Here is an 18098-nt window from a genome sequence, read left to right on the forward strand (position 1 = left end):
TTTAAAATTGGGAAAATTTGTCCCATACCATCGAAAGATCGCCGTTTCCGTAAAATACCATTAAAATATCTCCGCTCCGTAAAATAGCATCGAAAGAATGAACGTTACGCTAAACTAGCAGTCTGTCACGTTTTCCGCTAACTTCCGTCACGACGTCCGTTCTTCCTTCTTCCTCGCTGCCCCATCACGCCAGCTCGAGCAGGAGCACGGCCAACCCGGACGCCGGCGCTGACGAGGGCCCCGCCGCGATGTGCGTGGACAGGCGCTGCAGCCCTAGGATCCTGGAAGGTGGAGGAAAACATGACAGCAGTGGGGGAACAAAGCCCACGCACGCCTACTTCATCGACTCGGCTTCTCCTCCTCGGCTCCCCGCTCGCTCGCTCGCCATGCCACCGAAGCACGCGTGAGGGGTGGTGGCGGGTGGAAGGGTGGAGCGGTGGCGGCAGCCCGGGGGATTCCGCAACAAGCCGAAGCACGCCGGAGAGCAGCGCAGCGCAAAATATTTGGCAGTGGGATTCCTCGCGCCATTCATCCGCCTTACCGAGCTCACAGTTCTTCGCCAAAATTCATCATCCTCACAGCATCTTCCGTCAATTCCTTGAGCCAGCACCATCAGTGAGCAATCGTGATTCCGTTTGAGCAGAACCCAACCCAAACCACCCTTTGTCGCCTCCGGTCACCATGTTTCTCTGTTTCTGTCCGCCTCCGCGCTGAGGTGAGGTTGCCGGGGAATCGAGCCCTCCCAAGTTTCTAGGCTAGTTTTAGGTGGGAACGGAGTGTTTGTGCAATGCGTAGATGGTGTAGGAGGTACTTGTTGGCCGACTCTAGGCCTAGCTTGGATGGAACGCGAGCTCGCCGCGAGCCACGGCAATGGGGGTCGTCGTCGAGTCCTGTGCTCCGGTGCTTCCAGGACCAGGCTGGCATGTTCCTGGGGGTGCTGTGGTGCCGGTTGGACGGCTGGTTGTTGCCGGGGGCCTCGATATAGTCGGCCGCCGTGCACCGTGGCCGTCTGGCCGCTGGCGAGCATGTTCTCGTCGGCGTCGGGCAGGGCCGCAGGGTTTTAGGGGTCTAGGGAGCGCAGGGGGCTGGGGAGTAGGCCGTGGGCCGAGCTGGTCGTCGTCTCCACTGCGTCGCCGCAGCACGCGCACGCCGTCGCCACGCACCGCGTCCGCCGCCGCGAGCTAGCTCGAGGCGGCAGCCTCCGCATCTGCGTCCGCATCCTCCCCGCTCCGCCAGCTCAAGAGTGTCTTTGCCACACCACGCTCGCACAAGAGGGGAGCAGAGGGAGGTGAGGTGGAAGAGGAGATGTTTGCCGTGGTGAGGCATGGGAGGAAGCGCTCCTGGAACTACTTTCCTGTCGCCTGAGCAAAGCATAAGGGAGAGGAAGTTCACGGAGGAGACGGCGTTTGCACGGAACGTGACAGAATGCTATTTCTAGATGACGTTGCATTCTTCCGATGCTATTTTACGGAACGGAGATCTTTCAATGGTATTTTGCGGAAACGGGAATCTTTCGATGCTATAGAACCAATTTTCCCTTTAAAATTAGCACCCACAACGTTTTTAGTGATGTCAGAAATATTACACCAAATAAACTTCAACACAGCACTCAAACAATAAGTGGACAGTAAAATCATTGCAAGAGACATCATCCAGATTTTTCTTCTTAGTTAGATTGTCTCTAGTGAGCAATCTATTATTGGCTACTAGTCACAAGAAAACATGGATTTGTAGGGAATTGTTAGTTTTCACTTTAGTGGTGTGTAGAAGTGTAGATAGATTTAATCCCTCTAAAACCGAAACAAGAGAGGGATTAGACTGAATAACGACTGTTAGAGTTAAATTACCACTACTCCATTTCCCATTGATCGTTGATAAAAATATTTAGACTCATGCAAATGAATTGTTGATCAATAGGTGGGTATTTTATTCATGATAAGATGAAATATTTGGATATAAGAAAAGATATATTTATTGGGATCATAGTACTGCTGGGCATCAATATCAGAATCTAGCTTAATATTAACTTCTATAGGTGGTTATTCTGTGATTTTGTGAAACATATTACTACTTGCAAGAATATTAAGCTCAGAAAAAATGGGTTCTCTTGTATCAGTTGTAGCATTGATCTTCTCTTGCTATTTATAACAACTTTGCAATAAGGGTTAGTATTTCTTTAGTAAATTTGTATGTGGGTGTTTATTTGGTTCAGCTCTATTGCATTAATTTCAGTACATGTACGGTCTCTTGTTTTAACTCTCATATTTTATTTCTTGGACCTTGAATACATGGCATGCAAAGCTAAAAAGATATGGTATATTAATCTATTTGCATTTTGCATGCATATATTTATTTTTGAAATCTAACCTTTAATTTATTAGTGAAATTATATGTGAAGTTGAATACTTAAATGGGTGATTTTTCAATTGATCATGCATCATTACACCATTTTAGCAAATATGGAATGTTGTTAAAGAAAATCTTAATATGAAATGATTGGATCTGAATGAAAATTACTTTCTGCAAAGTGATCGCTATTCATTTAATTGTTCATCTGTGTATACTATGCAGCCTAAATATTTACAGTCATGATAGAGTGTGTAAAGTGTGCATAGTGTTGATTAAAATCTATAATATCTTCTGCTTTCTCTGTATCCCACGCGAAAAAGGGACGTGTGTCGTGCAGTGTGCTCGGCAGTGGTGATACACTGAGTTCTACTCTTTTCCTGCGACGTTAGGTGAAAAGTTTCCATGTCTAATTTGGGCTCGACGCTGCTGACCGGTGGCCGAGTTGACAGCCGTGACCCACTGTCAGCTTCTATAACTAGGCTACATGTGTTCTCGATGTGTTGCTGTTGGTTGCGGGGTAGGCTGCTGTGCATGTCTCTTTAGGTCATATCTAAATAGATAATGCTATCATAGCTCATAGTTACAGGATTGAAGTCGGCACAATGACTTTTGCTGAGAGGGGGAGCATCTCGGGATGCGAGCGAGCTAGCGCTCCACAGCACGCCGGTCTCTTCATTTATTTTACTACTATTTGGCACTGTTCATCGAATAGAAAATTCTATGAGTTAGTATAAGAGATCGCCGATGGAGGGGCTCTTAGTCAACCGACAGTTGATTAGGCCTCCTCCAATAAACTTCACAAATCGCTTGCTGATCTAGAGCTGAGAGAGAAAAAATATGAGAAAGCTGCCATACTCTAGACATTGGTAGATGTGTACTATAGCGATTGAGTTCCAGAACCAGCATTGGAAAGTGTGGGAGACTATCTATTGATGGCTTGCTAGCGCGATGGCTTTTTATTCTCTTCTCTCTATTGGTAGATATCTGACACAAATTGGATTTAAGCTAGACCGTTGAACGTGGTTTAGAGTAAGTATTATCGGTGATAGGAAGCCGGCGAGTCCGACGTGGGGCGAGAGAAGAAAATGAGCGTTTCGCGAGTCGTCGGCAGAAGCAGGCAGATGCGTGCGCGGACCCCCTTTCATTTGCTGCGATGTGGCGCCGCTGGCCACCCGTTGGCCGCAGCCGCTACACCGCTCGTCGAGGCTACTGGAGCACCATTAAATAAATGCCACGCTGGCTTTCTTTTCGTCTGCTGCCGGTGCATCCACTAGCCACGCTTTTAGGCCTCCTCCAGTGGTTGCAGCTGGTACCAGCGACCTCGCCAGCCAGCACAGTAGTAGCAACACTTGGAAATGCGTACGTTGTAAGGAGGAGAGTGCTATCGCTAAGTGGCGCGCGCGGCGCTAGCGCGAATATTCCGAACTATTCATCAATTAAATAATTAGTTTAGCCGGCGACGTTGCCGACCGATGGAGGAGGCCTTAGTTGTGGGTCGCCCGCTCTATGCGCACAGTTAGCGGTTGAGCTTGTCAGAAACTGGTGTCAGCAAATGTGCTGATCATCAAGTGTGGTGGAGTAGTCGGGTGGAGTAGACGACTGTTCACTCGACATGCAGAACCCTGTGGCTATGACCGGTGGGTTCCCGTCTGTTGTTGACCCATTTGTCGATGGCTGAAACGGATGCAGCTGGTGTCAGCGAAAACAGCTACGGAGGGAGTATTTGTTCCATGGGAACACGCCTATAGTGGAATACGCTTTCCGCCCACGAAAACGTAAATTTATTTGTCTAAAGGAGTGTGTAAGGCGGCTGGCTGCTTGCGGTCTCCTTCCGTCTCCGACTCCGAGCGAGCGATCAGCCCGTGGGGGAGGGGGATCCGCCGAGGCGCGCGAGAATGCAGGGCGGATCCAGCGGCATCGTCTACGGCGGCCTCAAGTACCAGGCAAGTAGCAGCAGCTGCGGTGCCTTCTAGAATCTCCTAGAACGGCCTCCCTTAACCCCCGTCGTCCCCTGTTGTCGTTGCAGGCGCGGTGCATCGCGGACGTGCGCGCGGACGCCGGCTCCACCACCTTCCTCGCCGGGACCCTCAGTCTCAAGGAGGAGAACGAGGTGCGTCTTGCGCGTCCATTGGGGAGCGCCGCTCCTGCGGGGATCGCGATTCCAGTAGTCCTTTTTTTCCCTTGTCAGAGGAAATGGCGTGAGATTTGATTCGGATCTCGAACTGTCTGTGTGTGTCCAAGTAGGTGCACTTGATCCGGCTGTCGCCGGGGGAGAGCGAGCTGGTGTGCGACGGCCTCTTCTACCACCCCAACGAGATCTGGGACCTCAAATCGTGCCCCTTCGATCACAGGGTCTTCTCCACAGTCTACACCTCCGGTAAAGAATAGATAAAATCACCTTTCGCTATCCTTGAGCATTCCAATTTGCAAATCCGAAGTGTGTATTTGTGTTGCCATGTGAATTTTATTTTTTTTGTTAATGGAAGTGTTGTGACCTGATCGACAGGTGAGGGTTATGGCGCTGCCGTCTGGAAGATCCCAGAGCAGCATGGGCAGTCAAACTCACCACAGCTTGAGCAGCTCTTCGAGCTCGCTGGGCATATGGGCAAGTTAAGATGGTGCGCTTCAGTCTCTGCTGATGTTTGGTTGCACTAGAGCTTGCTCGTTCTTCCCAATGTACTGGATTTTGGCCTATGGTTTGAATTTTCAGAGTTATATGCCCAACTTTGGTGTTTATCTGTTTTTAAATAACAAACTGTTCTTTGGTGAGTCGAGTGAAGTTAATCCACAGGTTGCACCTAGCCTGCCTAAAACACCTTTTAGAGTCGAAGAGGTAGACAATCTATAGACCTCTGCCTGTGTCTTTACTTGTTTGATTACACATGAATATTGACATGATTGGGCTGTTATTAAGAAGGCTGCAATGACCTTTTTGTGTTGTCTAGCATGCTGGATTTATTTCACATTACATTAGAACCATTTAAGGAATACAAGAATTAATTGTTGAGTTTATTTTCAGTGTTGCTATGTATCAGACATAATATGAGAATTTTTTTTTCAACTTCTAAAATTATTTCGAGCTAAATTATTTTTAACTAGTGTGCTCCTATATATTCTTAAATGTTGCTAGATGATATGCCTTCATCTTTATTGGTTCTTGACACCTATACGTTGGTTATTCTTGCAGTGTGCTCTGGTGGCCACTTGGAAAGCATGATAAGCTAATTAGCATTGATGACAGAAATATTTTTCTTTGGAACATAGACTCGTCAAATAAATCAGCTAAGGTGTGGCTACTATTCTTTTGTTTACCAATATATCATCAGCATACTTACAAAATGTTTTGTTTTCTTGCGTTTAAAAAGCCTTACGACAACCGAAAGACAGGCTAAGAAAAGAGAAAATATATACAGAGAAATTCAGCCAACAAGTGAAGTGTTTTTAGTATATGTATATGTATATGTGAGCCTACTGTTTAGAATTTCAGATACACCCTATAATTCATTGTTTTCAATTGTTGACTTTAGTACCAAGTTATGAAATGTTAAAATGCCAAATCTGTTTAGATACTTCATCCTGGTCCTAATTTGACTTTGTATGTTACAGGTGATATCACAGGGGTCGGCTGACATGCTTCCAAATTTACGTGGTGGAGCTTGGGATCCACACAATCACAATTCAATTGCTGCAATATCCGATTCATCACTTCACTTATGGGATCTCCGCTCTATGGAGTTAATACTTTACCTTGACCTTTGACTTTATATGCTTCTATCTGTAATTCAGTTGTTGATATGTTTCCATTATATATTTATCTTTATTTGTGAAAGCATTATTCTCAGCAAATCAACTGCAATTGAACATGCACATATACGGGATGTGGATTATAACCCCAAGAAGCAAAACTTAATTGTGAGTATGATACATATTTTCTTGTCTCAAGTGGTAGCTCATGTGTTCTTATATTTTTACACAAAGGATTGTTCTCTTGGATCACCTTTTTGTAGTAACATTGAATAGGCAAAATTCTGTAGTACTTTATTTTTCTTTGTTGCCTTCCAATTTTATTTTGTCTATGTTCTTGCATTAGTAGTTAAATATCATAGTTCATGTTCGCTCAGGGTATGACATGATTCATTATTGCTAAATAAATGGCCAGAACACTTGATTATGTTGTGGCAACAAATTTGAATTTTTACTGTTTTAGAAATATATTAATTCAATATAGCTGGGTCTTTTTGTAGTGTGCCAATTGGACGACCAGTAATAGTTATATCTATTACTGATTCATTAAATTATATACTAATCAGTACAGCATTTCCTCAAGAAAGCTCATTTATTTTTTCTGATTCTCAATATCTTGTACATTGTAGGCAACAACAGAAGATGAATTTGGAATTCGCTTATGGGATCTCAGAATGCTGAAACATCCTCTGAAAGATCTCCCTGGACACTCACATTGGTATGTACTGTGAAACCACATCTTTCCATCGTGAACATCATTTGTCTCAACTTATTCTATGCAGTATATTTATGTGCTTTGAATATGTACTGTTTGATTCTTCACTTCCTTCGAACAAGTGCAGTTTTCATCCAATTACGATTTGGGTTTCTATTTTTGTTAGTCTAGTAGAGTCAGGGGTGGTAAAGGGCCCAACATTTTGAACTAGAAAATCTAAGGATCGGGCCCTAAAAGGGCCGGGCTCTAAACATATGTATTTTTGAACTAAAAATTTTAAGGGCTTTATTGGGCTGTGAAGAGACCATTAGGGCCATGGCCCATTACCACCGTAGTACCTGCCCCTTTATGGGAGATGTGGTTCAGTATCTTTTTCTTCTTTTTTCTGACTGTATATGTGGTTCGATCTCTAATTTTTGTGATTGTATCAACCTCCTTTTGCCTTTATGGGCGTAGCTAGGGGGGGCGGGCAGGGGCCCGGCCCCCCCTATGGTTCCCAAATTTGCATTATAAATTTAAAATTTGATTAAATTTTTATATAAATTAATATGGTTGGCCCCCCTAATAATGAAAAAAACAAATTTCTGGCTCCGCCCTTGTTTACCAGCAAATATCCAGGATTTTTACATGATCTCATTATTTTTACAGGACATGGACTGTTCGGCACAATCCTGAGTATGATGAGCTGCTTCTGGTCTGTGTCACCATTCATCCACATGCAAATGTTTTGTAAATTCATGATATATAGATTTCATTGAGTACTTATTACATTTATGCTTTTGTAGAGTGCTGGAACAGATTCAACCGTAAATTTATGGTTGGCTCAAGTTAGCAGCAATGATTCTGGACCTGACAGGTCTCTATTCTTAATTGGTTCTAGTTAGGTTTCTTTGTTAAAATTTGTTATATTGATGCCTGAATCTTGTTTGATCAGCCCTAGTTCACCCAAGAGGCAAGAAGAACAATTACTCAATTCATATACTGACTATGAAGATAGCATATATGGTACTCTCGGATCCTTAGACATATTTTATACGTTAGAATTTCGATATGACATCAGAGAGTTAACTAAAATTGTAGGTATTGCATGGAGCTCCCACGACCCATCATTATTCGCTTCTTTGTCTTACGATGGAAGGGTAAGTACATGCACCATTTGTTGCTTCATGGAACTTTGCCTTATGCTTTCTAAACATTTATGATTGTGTATCCTCTTAACCATTCATGAGATTATCTGATGATCAGGTTGTTTTGGAATCAGTCAAGCCTTACTTGCAGAGAAAATGAAGCTTGCCGGTCATCTTCTGCATTGTAAGGGCATAAACTGGCTCCTCCTTATACTGTCCTTATGATTAAAATTACCTCGTGGTCTAATAAACTGTTTTCCCCACAGCAAACTTGTTTGTTATTTGTATAATTGGTGCTGCACGGAGCTTTGCCTTGCCATTCTGCACGCTGTTAAGAAGCATTGATGTGATGATCCATTTGTATTGACTGCAACAATGCTGGTACAATTGACAGCCAAGAATGTTGCAGAAATCATCTTGGCTGATATCTAGTCTCTCCCTCTCGGGTGATGCCAGCAGTGGTTGCAAAAATGTCTGATGTAGCTTCAGCAGGAAAGAGTACAGACAGCATGGTCGAGATTATCAGCATTTCTTTCCTGTATCGTCAAGTTTTGTCCTGGGATTTCCTTTTCAGTTGCTAGAAACTTGGCTGTGAAGGTCTGATCAGTTATGTTAGTAATGGTTTTCTGTTTGCCAGAATATTGATTCTTTGGATTTTATATTATATATTTGAAAAAGGCCCCATTATAGGAATGCTGCTTTATGCAATGAACAGAGTCAGCTATTCTATTAACTCTTCTATTTCATGTCCATTTTCGCCTCACACTTGGATATCTTATAATCGTAATTTCCTGTATATAAGAGAAAAACTCTGTTCGGCTGGCTGTGGCTGGTGCTGATTTGTTGTGAGAAAAGTGCTGGTGGCTGGTGCTGATTTGGTGTGAGAGAAAAATACTATTTCCTGGTTGCAACTGAACAAAGTGAAAGAAGTTATTGGGAGATGTATGTATTGATCCTTGCAAGCTACAAGCTAGCAACGAGAATATGGTCATATTCCGAATGCAAAAAGTTCATGCAAAATTTCAAGAAACTTTGGCTCGAAAGTTGAAACTGCTTGTTTCCCGCCTGAGTCGTTTTACCAAAATTTATTCTTTCCAACGGGGGTTAATTTCGTGTGCGTACGTCCATTGAGGCATGAACACGCGTTGAAATTGATTCTGAATCATTTATCCACACGTTGGGAATGCAATTTTGCACAAGTGTAATGACAGAAGAAGATGATATAGGTTTGTGACTTGGTTAATCTTAAAATCTGTCGGTGTCTTTCCGAGGTTCTCATAGGGTAGGATGACATGCACTGTGTTTCGCAAAAGAAACATAACAATATATTATGAAAATATTTCATTATGGATCTAGCGATGCTACCCTTACACTACCAATCTATCTATATTTCCGATTGGAAGAAGTAGGGTAATCAAAATTAACTCCGGTATTTTGTAATGATTTAAAAATAACTCATAAACCATCAGTATAATTCTCCATAATAATAATATTATTGATCATAGATAGATGTTGATCCTACAAAATGTTTTTTTTTTGAAAAGCTTAAAATGCTTTTTGTCTGAGTGTGCAAAAGGGCAGGGAAACAAACAGACAGAGTGGTTGAAGACGTTCGCCGTACTCTGCTACAGTACACCATCCCTTTCCCGAGTTCAAACAACCACTGATCCAGAGGAAGGCCAGCGTCCCATGTCGCCGCCGCCGCCACGGGGACCAGCTCACCGCCGAGGTGCCCCCTCTCGGCTTCCCTGAGCGGCGCTCCCGGCCGCGGGAAATGGTCCAGGCGCGGCGCCGCGGCGGCAGCTACCGGTGCCCGCGCCGCGCCGCGCTGGCGGCGGCGGCGCTCCTGCTCTTCCTCCTCGCCGCCGTCGCGCTGCTCTACGTCTCCCCGCCGCCGGTCTCGGACCACCCCGTGGTGGCCTCCTCCCGCCGCCGCCGCTCGGCCCATGCTTTGGTATCATATCGCACTAGTGACCTAGCTGCTTCTGCCTTTTTTTTTTTGTCCACACCTCCGGATCTAACTCGTCTTGCGTTATGCAGCTGAACAGCTCCGGTGGCGGCAGCATGGACGAGTCCGAGCGCCGCGAAATTTCTCGTGTTCCAGTAAGTATAGGCGGCTTCAATTAGATTGAGCGCCTGTTTCCCTGAGTTAATTAGTTCGGGTGATGTTTATCTTAATTGGTGGGAAAATGAATTGGGTTCCATTTCATGTGCCATTTTTGGCCTAGAGATGGTGACAAAGCTAGTGGATTAAGTTATCTTTGTTATTGTGACTGACTAGGAGTAAAAGTTGCATGCTCTAGTAGATGTCTGATTTTAACTAGATTTTATTTATGTTGCCACAGAAAATTATTCAAAATGCGCACCTTTTGTCATCAGAGTTACTGCATAATGATTTGGTTGCATTTTTCCTAAGCATGTTAAATTTAAGTTTTACTTTTGTAATTGACGAATTCATTGCAACATTTTCTAAAATGTAGACGAATGGTTCGACCGTCAGGGACAACCTTTGGGGTTCAAAGCTTGCTAGCAAATTTTATGGGTGCAGCAACTCAAGCAACAAGTTCCTTGGTAGGCAAACTTTTTGAAATCATTTGTTGATTGAAATGTGGATAGCTGCATAGGCCTTTTTATCTGTTCCAAAGTTCTACAGTGCTACAAATGCTAGGTGTTTAGTTGTAACTAATGCTTTTGAAATTCTGGAAATAGTTTTGGTGGTATCTCTTCTTTAATGGGCTGAGCTGTTTTGACTTTATCTGAAGTAGTCATTGTTTCAAATTGTGCAGATTCAAATATTACTACACAAACAGACCGCTGTTTGATGATTGTTACAAGTGGAGGCCTGAATCAACAGAGAACAGGGGTAAGTATCTCTTTTTCCAGAAATAATATGGAAGTGGATGGATCGGAGTATAAGGCAAAGCATGTGTTCAACCTTCTTATACATGTTCATGCACAATTTTATGTTCTCATCACCCTCTAATTACAGTAAGCCTTAAAGCTCTTGAATATTTTTTAGAATCTGCTCCAAATGTTGGAATTCTTTACCCAAGTTTCCTTCTGCCAGCTTTCTTATCACTTTCAGAATTTGGAAGGATAGCCGTTTTCCAGGCAAAATATGATACACAGACCAATATGTGTAAACTTAGATTTTGCCCTTTGATCGGTTATGTTGTCCTTAACTATTAATAGATTATTTCCTTAGTGTATATCAATAATCATTTTTTTCTCGAATGTGCTATCTATAATTGTTAGAAACCATCAGTTGATTCTTATATTCATCCATACTTTTGCTTAGAGGTATATTTGTCGTTACAGTGACACACCTCCTGACCAGTGCCCGAGAACATGTTGAAGCCTTGAAATTTGAGGCTTGTCTCACTTTTACTGTCACGTTCAAATATGAATTTGGAGGAGTGATTTTTTATGCCTTACTGATAACTTGTTCTACATTTATGCCTTCTGGTTTCATACTTGCTTTTATCTTTGTAAACCTAATTACATATGTGGGCTCTTTCAGATAATTGATGCTGTCGTTGCTGCGCGCATTTTAAATGCCACACTTGTTGTTCCCAAACTGGACCAGGCATCCTTCTGGAAAGATTCAAGGTTAATTTCAAGTATTGAACACTCCTATGCCTTAATCTTCTAAGGTTGCTTGTGTTTCTAAGATGACTTGAGTGCATTTGGGCTGTATTTAATACAACTGCTGTTGCAGCAATTTTTCTGAAATTTTTGATGCCAACTGGTTTATCTCATCCCTATCAAAGGATGTAAAGATTGTGAAAGAGCTTCCTGAGATAGGAGGTAAACTTCGGGCTCCTCACAGAATGCGTGTTCCTCGAAAATGTACTGAGCGGTGTTACTTGAACCGTGTGTTACCTGCACTTCTTAAGAAACATGTAAGTCATTGTATTGTAGCTTTGTTTGTTACCAAGATACATTAGTTTTATATGATGTTATCATGTTCCTTAACCAATTTCATCCACATCCTCCGAATTATATTATTTTTACTCGCTAAGCACAACATATGTATGAGGCTTTTTCTGTAACTATTTTAGACATTTGACTTTCTTAATTTGAGTACTAAGATATCTGTTCTTTCACTTGATGCAGGTTATACGATTGACGAAATTTGATTATAGATTAGCAAACAGGTTGCAAACTGACTTGCAAAAGTTGAGATGCAGAGTCAACTATCATGCATTGAGATTTACTGCTCCAATACAGGAGATGGGTGAAAAGCTAATACAAAGAATGAGGGAGAGGAGCAAGTATTTTATTGCTCTTCATTTAAGGTGTGCATATATAAAGTTTTCGTGTTTTAGCTCACATATCATTTTCTTTTTATACTAATTGAGAGTAAAATGGGTCTAATGCAAAGAACATAGTTTCTTACTTTCGTTACATCAGTGGATCTTGAAACCCATTTAGAGGTTAGAAGCTGGAACATAGGGGGTGCTTTCGTCACCTGAGCTAGGATGGACAGAAGTTTGGTTTCACTCTAGGGCCAATCTGATTGATGACCCGAAGGCCTCAGCTGGTTGATGACAGAGTAGTTAAGGTGGGGATAGCACCTTGGGTGAAGAAGTGACAACTGAAAGGACGGTCTCGATTTCCACCAGCTGTGTATTTAGATGTCTGTTGGTCCTGTTAAGGCAGATGGATATTCTGTAGACTGTAGCAAGCTGTTGTATGGATGCAACAAATGTTGCTGTATTGATAACTTTTGATTCGTACATAGACCTCTAGGCGCTTGGCTGGCATGATACCTAGAAACATTTGTGTAATAGTCCACTGCAGTAGAAGGGCATATGTGATATTAGTCTGAAGTTGCACGAGTTTTATATACCAAAGCTAAATCCTAGAAATACCTATTCCCAGTCCATGTACATTTCCTTTCCAATTCTTAATGATATTAGTCTTTTTTGTGTCCTTTCCATGAACATTGTTCATTTGGTAATGGCAGATTCGAACCTGATATGCTTGCCTTTTCGGGATGTTATTATGGTGGTGGAGAAAAAGAGAGGAGAGAACTTGGTGCTATAAGGAAGAGGTGGAAAGGCTTGCATGTATGTATGCTACTGTGCATCATATGGTAGGCACCTTGAAAAGCCCAGATCAAATTGCCTAATGCAACATCTGCTGTTCTGTATTTCAGCCTAACCCAGAGAAAGGAAGAAGGCAAGGTAGATGCCCGCTAACTCCTGAAGAGGTGGGTCTGATGTTGAGAGCACTGGGCTACAGTAAGGATGTCCACATTTATGTGGCTTCTGGAGAGATATATGGAGGTGCAAGGACTCTGGCATCGCTTAAAGCTCTCTTCCCCAATCTCCACACAAAAGAAACAATATCTAGCAAAGAGGAGCTGGCTCCATTCTCTAAGTATTCATCTCGCATGGCTGCACTTGATTTCATTGTCTGTGATGAAAGTGATGCTTTTGTGGCTAACAACAACGGCAACATGGCTAAAATTTTGGCTGGGCGAAGGTGACCATTACTCTGCTGTTTGTACTTGTATTACTCTGTTGTACTGTAAGTGGTTTCGTCACTTGTCCTGACCATGTTTAGTGCTCACTGCAGGAGATATTTTGGGCATAAGAGAACAATCCGACCAAATGCCAAAAGGCTCTATCCCTTATTTTTGAGCAGAGGAAACATGTCATGGGATGCATTCTCCTCAAAAGTACACATGTTTCAGAAAGGGTTTATGGGAGAGCCCAAAGAGCTTAGGCCAGGGAGGGGGGAGTTTCATGAGAACCCCTCCAGCTGTATCTGTGAAAGGACTGATGGCAAAGCCAAATCTCGCAAGGATCAAATTTTGGATATTAGTAGTGACCGAGGCAAAGCCATGGATGAGCCAGCAGTTCCTAATTATATTGGCGAAGAGGTGGGCGAATTTGATGATGACGACGAAGATGCTCCTGCAGAGAAAGGGATGGTTGACTTGGAAATGGACGACGATGCGTTGGTCAGACCAGAGGATCCTGAGCTGGAACAGATTCTTTCAGACTAGCTGCTAAGTTGTAAAACCGGCGTCAAAGTAATTTCCCAAGCAATTTTGGGCTGAGTGATTAGCGAATTTTGACCCCTTGAAATTGTACATATTTCTTTTTTTGCAATGTAAATGTACATCCTCCAACCAGACTTAGCCTTGCATCTCAGTAGTGCAGTGTCTGATTCCTCAGTTTGTAACATTTGTGGTTTGTTGCCTGTTTTAGATTGTAGCATGCGTTTTGCTTCTGTTTATTTCCTTGTGCAAACCTGTCATAAGCTCGTGTAAGATATCTCCTCTCAGCTGTGCTACCGTCCGAGAAGAATTTCTAAAGAGCCTTCCAGATGGACCAGGCTATGAGCATGAAAAAGGAGTCCACACCCTTCCTGCACTCCTCGATCTGGCCTGTCCTCAGGTGTGCAGCTCCATGTTGACAGATGACCACTGCTGCCGCTCCATGTTGTGTCCCAGCATGCAGTTACAACGGGCAGCACACAAGCTAGGTCCCCCACCACACTTCCTTTGAGTAGCTGCAGTCGACCAAGATGTGGTCTACCATCTCCGGCTCTTAAAACCAGCAGGGAATTTGTGCATCTAGACCGTATCTCTGCCTACGATCAGCTGTCTGATATCAGGTAATATGTTGTCATGGGACACGTGACCGACTTGACCAATTGTAGCCTGCCTGCCAAGTGACTGAAGACACTTGTGTTGTATATCCCGCTGCATAAAACCTGTGACCAAGAATCACTTCCAACTGGAAAATAGAGAAGAATTTTTTTTTGTGAAAGATATAGGGCCTGTTTTGTAGGGCTCCCACTCCCTCTAAAACCAGCTCCAACTCTGGCTCCTCCAGTGGAGCGGCTTCACTAATGGAGCTGAAGCTATTTTAGAAAAGAGTTAAATACACCAGCGGTCTTCGAACTTGTCCCTAAGTGCCACTTAGGTCCACAAACTCGCAAAATCGAAATCTGGCACCCTAAACTTGTTAAATTGTGCCAGTTAGGTCCATAACCCTTTTTCAAGGGGTATGAATATATGCAAAAAAAAGCCCTGGAGTTTTATCATCTTCGCCGTCCGCACCCCTGCTCCTCCGTGTTCCCACGCGTGCCGCTCCGGCTACGCTCTGCCCGCCTGCGCACAGGCAACGGCCGCGCCGCGTGCAGGCCCCGACCGCCGCCGTGTCCCTCGAGGTGGAGCTCGAGGCGAGGGGGCCCGGAAGGTCGTGCGCGGCCCTCGCGCTGCACACTCGCCGTCGTCCCGTAGGGCCCCGCCGCGCCGCGCCGCCATTCTGTAGGGCCGTCGTCGCGCCGCGCGTTCCCTGCAGTCCCGCTCGCCGGCCGCCGTGCCCCCGCCTCGCAGGCCGCCGCGCCGCACACTCACCGCCATCCCGCAGAGCCGCCGCCGCGCCGCGCCCTCGCCGCCATCCTGCAGGGCCGCCGCCGCGCTGCGCGTTCGCCGCGGTCCCGCTCGCCGGCCGCCGCCGGCCGCCGCGCAGCCCAGCCGTGCAGGCCGCGCAGGCCTGCCCCGCGGCCCCGGCGGCGGCAATAACGGTCGCCGCCGCGCGCAGGCCACGGCCGCGCCTCGTGCAGGCCCCGACCGCCGCTGTGTCGCTCGAGGTGGGGCGGTGGCGACGAGGGGGCCGGTGGAGCTCGAGGCGAGGGGGCCGGGAAGGTCGTGGGCGGCCCTTGTCGCCCGTATTCACCGCCGGAGAGGAAGGAGGCGCGGCGGAGAGGGGGTCCCGCCCGGCCGCCGCTCCAGCGCAGGCCGCTCGCGCCGGCCGCCGCGCGCGCATATCAGCATGCCGCCTGCCGCTACCGCCGCCTGCTGCCGCCACCCGCGCGGATCCGGCGTGGTGTGGCCGTGTGCGGGGTCGGCAGATGGCAAGGAGCGGCGGAGCAGAGCCGGATCCGGCCGCCGCCGTCGTGAGAGAGAGAGGAGGGAGCGAGGCCCCGCCGCTGCTCCGCGCAGGGTACCGAGCAAGGGAAGGAGGAGGAGTGCCTGGTGGGGGAGAGGGAGCGTGGAGGGCCGGCGCGGCGAGGCGGGGAGGAGGGGTGCGCGCCAGCCGCTCGCCGGCGGTGGGGCGGAGGGGCCGCACCGACGTGTGGCCAATGAGGGTGGGGGCGCGGTGAGAGGAGGAAAAAAAGAAGGGTTTTTTTGCATATATTCATACCATTTGAAGGGTTATGGATCTAAATGGCACAACTTAACAAGTTCATGGTGCCAGATTTCAATTTTGCGAGTTCGTGGACCTAGGTGGCACCTGAGGACAAGTTCAAGGGCCGCTGGTGTATTTAACTCTTTAGAAAATATTTGGCAAAACAGCTTTACCTGTTGGATTGAGGTTATAAAATATCTAAATCGCCCTTTACGTTTTTTTTCTTTTTTTCTTTTTCTCCTCTCATTTTCTTTTTCTTTCCCTTTTCTTTTTCCCCCTCCTCTCCTCTTATCCATCCGCCCCACCCCATCTCAGTCTCCTTCCTCGCGGCCCTCACTACCCAGCCCCCGCCGCCGCCGCCAAGCGGCCCGCGCTTCCTCCTCGCCTCCCGGCGGCAGCGGCCCGCGCCTCGTCCTCCTCCTCCATACGCCGGCGCCGCCTCGTCCTGCTCCTCCACAAGCCGGCGCTACCTTGTCCTGCTCCTTCCGGCGGCGCCCCTGTTTCCTCGGGGCCACGGGCTCCTGCAGCCGCCTCCTCCGCCCGTTCTCCCATCGCCGTCCGGCCCCGTCGCCACCACGCACCTCCCTCTGTGGCCCGACTGCCCTCCTTCCCGCCGAGCCATGCCCTGCGGCGGCCGGCAGCCGAGTGCACTCCACACCTGGGGGGCATAGCTGGAAAGTGCGAGGAGGAGCCGCACGGAGCCTCGTCCCCGTGGCTTCACCTCCCAAGTGGAAGTCGAAAACTGCTTCACTTGCTGCTCCTGGAGTGGAACTGCTCACTCGTTTGGCAGGACTCCGCTCAAAGCCGGTGTTGGAGCCCTACCAAACAGAACCCATAGCATTGGGACCTTCCTCTCGCATTGAGCCGCGTGCGGGCTGCGGTGGGTGGGCCGCCGGATCGGATTCGGCCGGATCGGTGTTGGTGTGTGTGTATATAGTATACACGTATATGTACACCCTTTCCTCATCATCTAATACAGCAGTACCAAACAAATTCAAGCACGGATTATATTAACTGGATCGTGAGGCCCCTAATAACCGTACCGAATCGATCGTCAACTGGTCGCCCGCCCATGGCCGCGCCGCCCAACCACGCCGATCAGCCGCCACCGAGCGCGCCGGCTTCGCGCGCGTCTGGACAAGGTGCGGCGCCAGATCAAGACCCTACTGGCCAGCTGACCGCGCTGCTCGCCGGCGCCACCCTCGGGGTGCCGGATCATCACATCGACCACCAGCCACCGCCGCCGCCGGCGCCCGGCCACGATCCGGCCGGCGTGGCGTCGTCGTCGTATGGTGACGACGACCTCTGTCGGGTCCTAGCCGCAGTGCTGGCCAAGGCGCCGCTCGCGACGCCGCCGCCGCCCGCGCCGTGCAGCCGCCGCGGCGTTATTGACGAGATCGTGGCCAAAATGGCAGCCGGCGCGAGACCCGGGAGCCCCGCCTTGGCCGCCTACGACCGCGCCGCCGTACGGACCGCCAGGGCGCTGCAGGCTGCCGGCTACGACCCGTCCCCTCTGCCTCTGGACCGAGAAATTTCAGAATTTGGGTCTCAATCCGGGAGCCTGACTTCAGAATTTGAGCCGGCGCGGGGGCACGCGGCGCGGCGGCGCGAGGCCCGGCGGCTCTCCAAGCTCCCCACGGACTACCTGCGCGCCGGGCAGGAGAGCCGCGACCGGCGCCGCCGGAGGGAGATGGTGCGCCGCTGCGTCCGCACGCTCCTCTCCCTCCACGAGGACCGCCGGAACGAGCGCGTCCTCTCCGCCATGATGGCGCGCCTGGCCACGATGGAGTCGGCCGCGGGCGACGGCGCTGCCGCCGTCCCCGCGGCGCCGCCTGGGGACGCGTCGACGGCGGAGCGTGCTGAGCTGGCGGAGCTGATCGAGAAGATGGAGCTCTCGTTCAAGGACTGATTCATGGAGATATATCACTCGTTATGGCTAGGGTTTATTGTGCTAATAACGCCGCGCGCCATCGTTTGTTTGTCAGAGGGAGGATGGCATCAGAGAAGAAC

General features: G+C 47.6%; 2 protein-coding genes across 4 annotated transcripts; both read left to right on the plus strand.

Moving 5' to 3' along the window:
* Window positions 1–4105: 4105 nt before the first annotated feature.
* On the plus strand, window positions 4106–8679 carry LOC120713806 (WD repeat-containing protein DWA2-like). 3 transcript variants are annotated; one of them, XM_039999777.1, is made up of 14 exons: window positions 4108–4292; window positions 4376–4459; window positions 4594–4726; window positions 4856–4967; window positions 5537–5636; window positions 5956–6083; window positions 6180–6261; window positions 6723–6811; window positions 7457–7502; window positions 7594–7664; window positions 7743–7813; window positions 7889–7947; window positions 8054–8119; window positions 8202–8679. In XM_039999777.1, exons 1-13 carry the CDS (start codon window positions 4245–4247, stop codon window positions 8093–8095), a joined length of 1065 nt encoding a protein of 354 aa, XP_039855711.1. In that variant the 5' UTR covers window positions 4108–4244; the 3' UTR covers window positions 8096–8119; window positions 8202–8679. The 3 variants fall into 3 exon arrangements, with proteins under 3 accessions (XP_039855710.1, XP_039855711.1, XP_039855712.1); XM_039999778.1 differs by having other exon boundaries at window positions 6192–6261; XM_039999776.1 differs by having other exon boundaries at window positions 4106–4292; window positions 7743–7947.
* An 867-nt stretch (window positions 8680–9546) lies between these two features.
* LOC120713807 (O-fucosyltransferase 6-like) lies at window positions 9547–14142 on the plus strand. Its single transcript, XM_039999779.1, has 10 exons — window positions 9547–9889; window positions 9976–10038; window positions 10416–10506; window positions 10722–10798; window positions 11456–11544; window positions 11654–11837; window positions 12052–12233; window positions 12905–13007; window positions 13097–13425; window positions 13519–14142. The coding sequence occupies exons 1-10, from the start codon at window positions 9710–9712 to the stop codon at window positions 13949–13951; spliced, it is 1731 nt and encodes a 576-aa protein (XP_039855713.1). The 5' UTR covers window positions 9547–9709; the 3' UTR covers window positions 13952–14142.
* The last annotated feature ends 3956 nt before the right edge of the window (window positions 14143–18098 follow it).

This window comes from Panicum virgatum, chromosome 6K (assembly GCF_016808335.1).
Source record: "Panicum virgatum strain AP13 chromosome 6K, P.virgatum_v5, whole genome shotgun sequence".
Classification (NCBI taxonomy): domain Eukaryota; kingdom Viridiplantae; phylum Streptophyta; class Magnoliopsida; order Poales; family Poaceae; genus Panicum; species Panicum virgatum.

What these genes read in the sequence shown, in the direction of transcription:
- LOC120713806 (XM_039999776.1), top strand. Translation starts at nt 4,245, where the DNA reads ATGCAGGGCGGATCCAGCGGCATCGTCTACGGCGGCCTCAAGTACCAG. An exon ending in CGTCAAATAAATCAGCTAAG is followed by an intron (nt 5,637 to 5,955) that starts GTGTGGCTACTA and finishes TGTATGTTACAG; the next exon opens with GTGATATCACAGGGGTCGGC. An exon ending in CCAAGAAGCAAAACTTAATT is followed by an intron (nt 6,262 to 6,722) that starts GTGAGTATGATA and finishes TGTACATTGTAG; the next exon opens with GCAACAACAGAAGATGAATT.
- LOC120713807 (XM_039999779.1), top strand. Translation starts at nt 9,710, where the DNA reads ATGGTCCAGGCGCGGCGCCGCGGCGGCAGCTACCGGTGCCCGCGCCGC. An exon ending in GCCGCTCGGCCCATGCTTTG is followed by an intron (nt 9,890 to 9,975) that starts GTATCATATCGC and finishes TGCGTTATGCAG; the next exon opens with CTGAACAGCTCCGGTGGCGG. An exon ending in CTCAAGCAACAAGTTCCTTG is followed by an intron (nt 10,507 to 10,721) that starts GTAGGCAAACTT and finishes CAAATTGTGCAG; the next exon opens with ATTCAAATATTACTACACAA.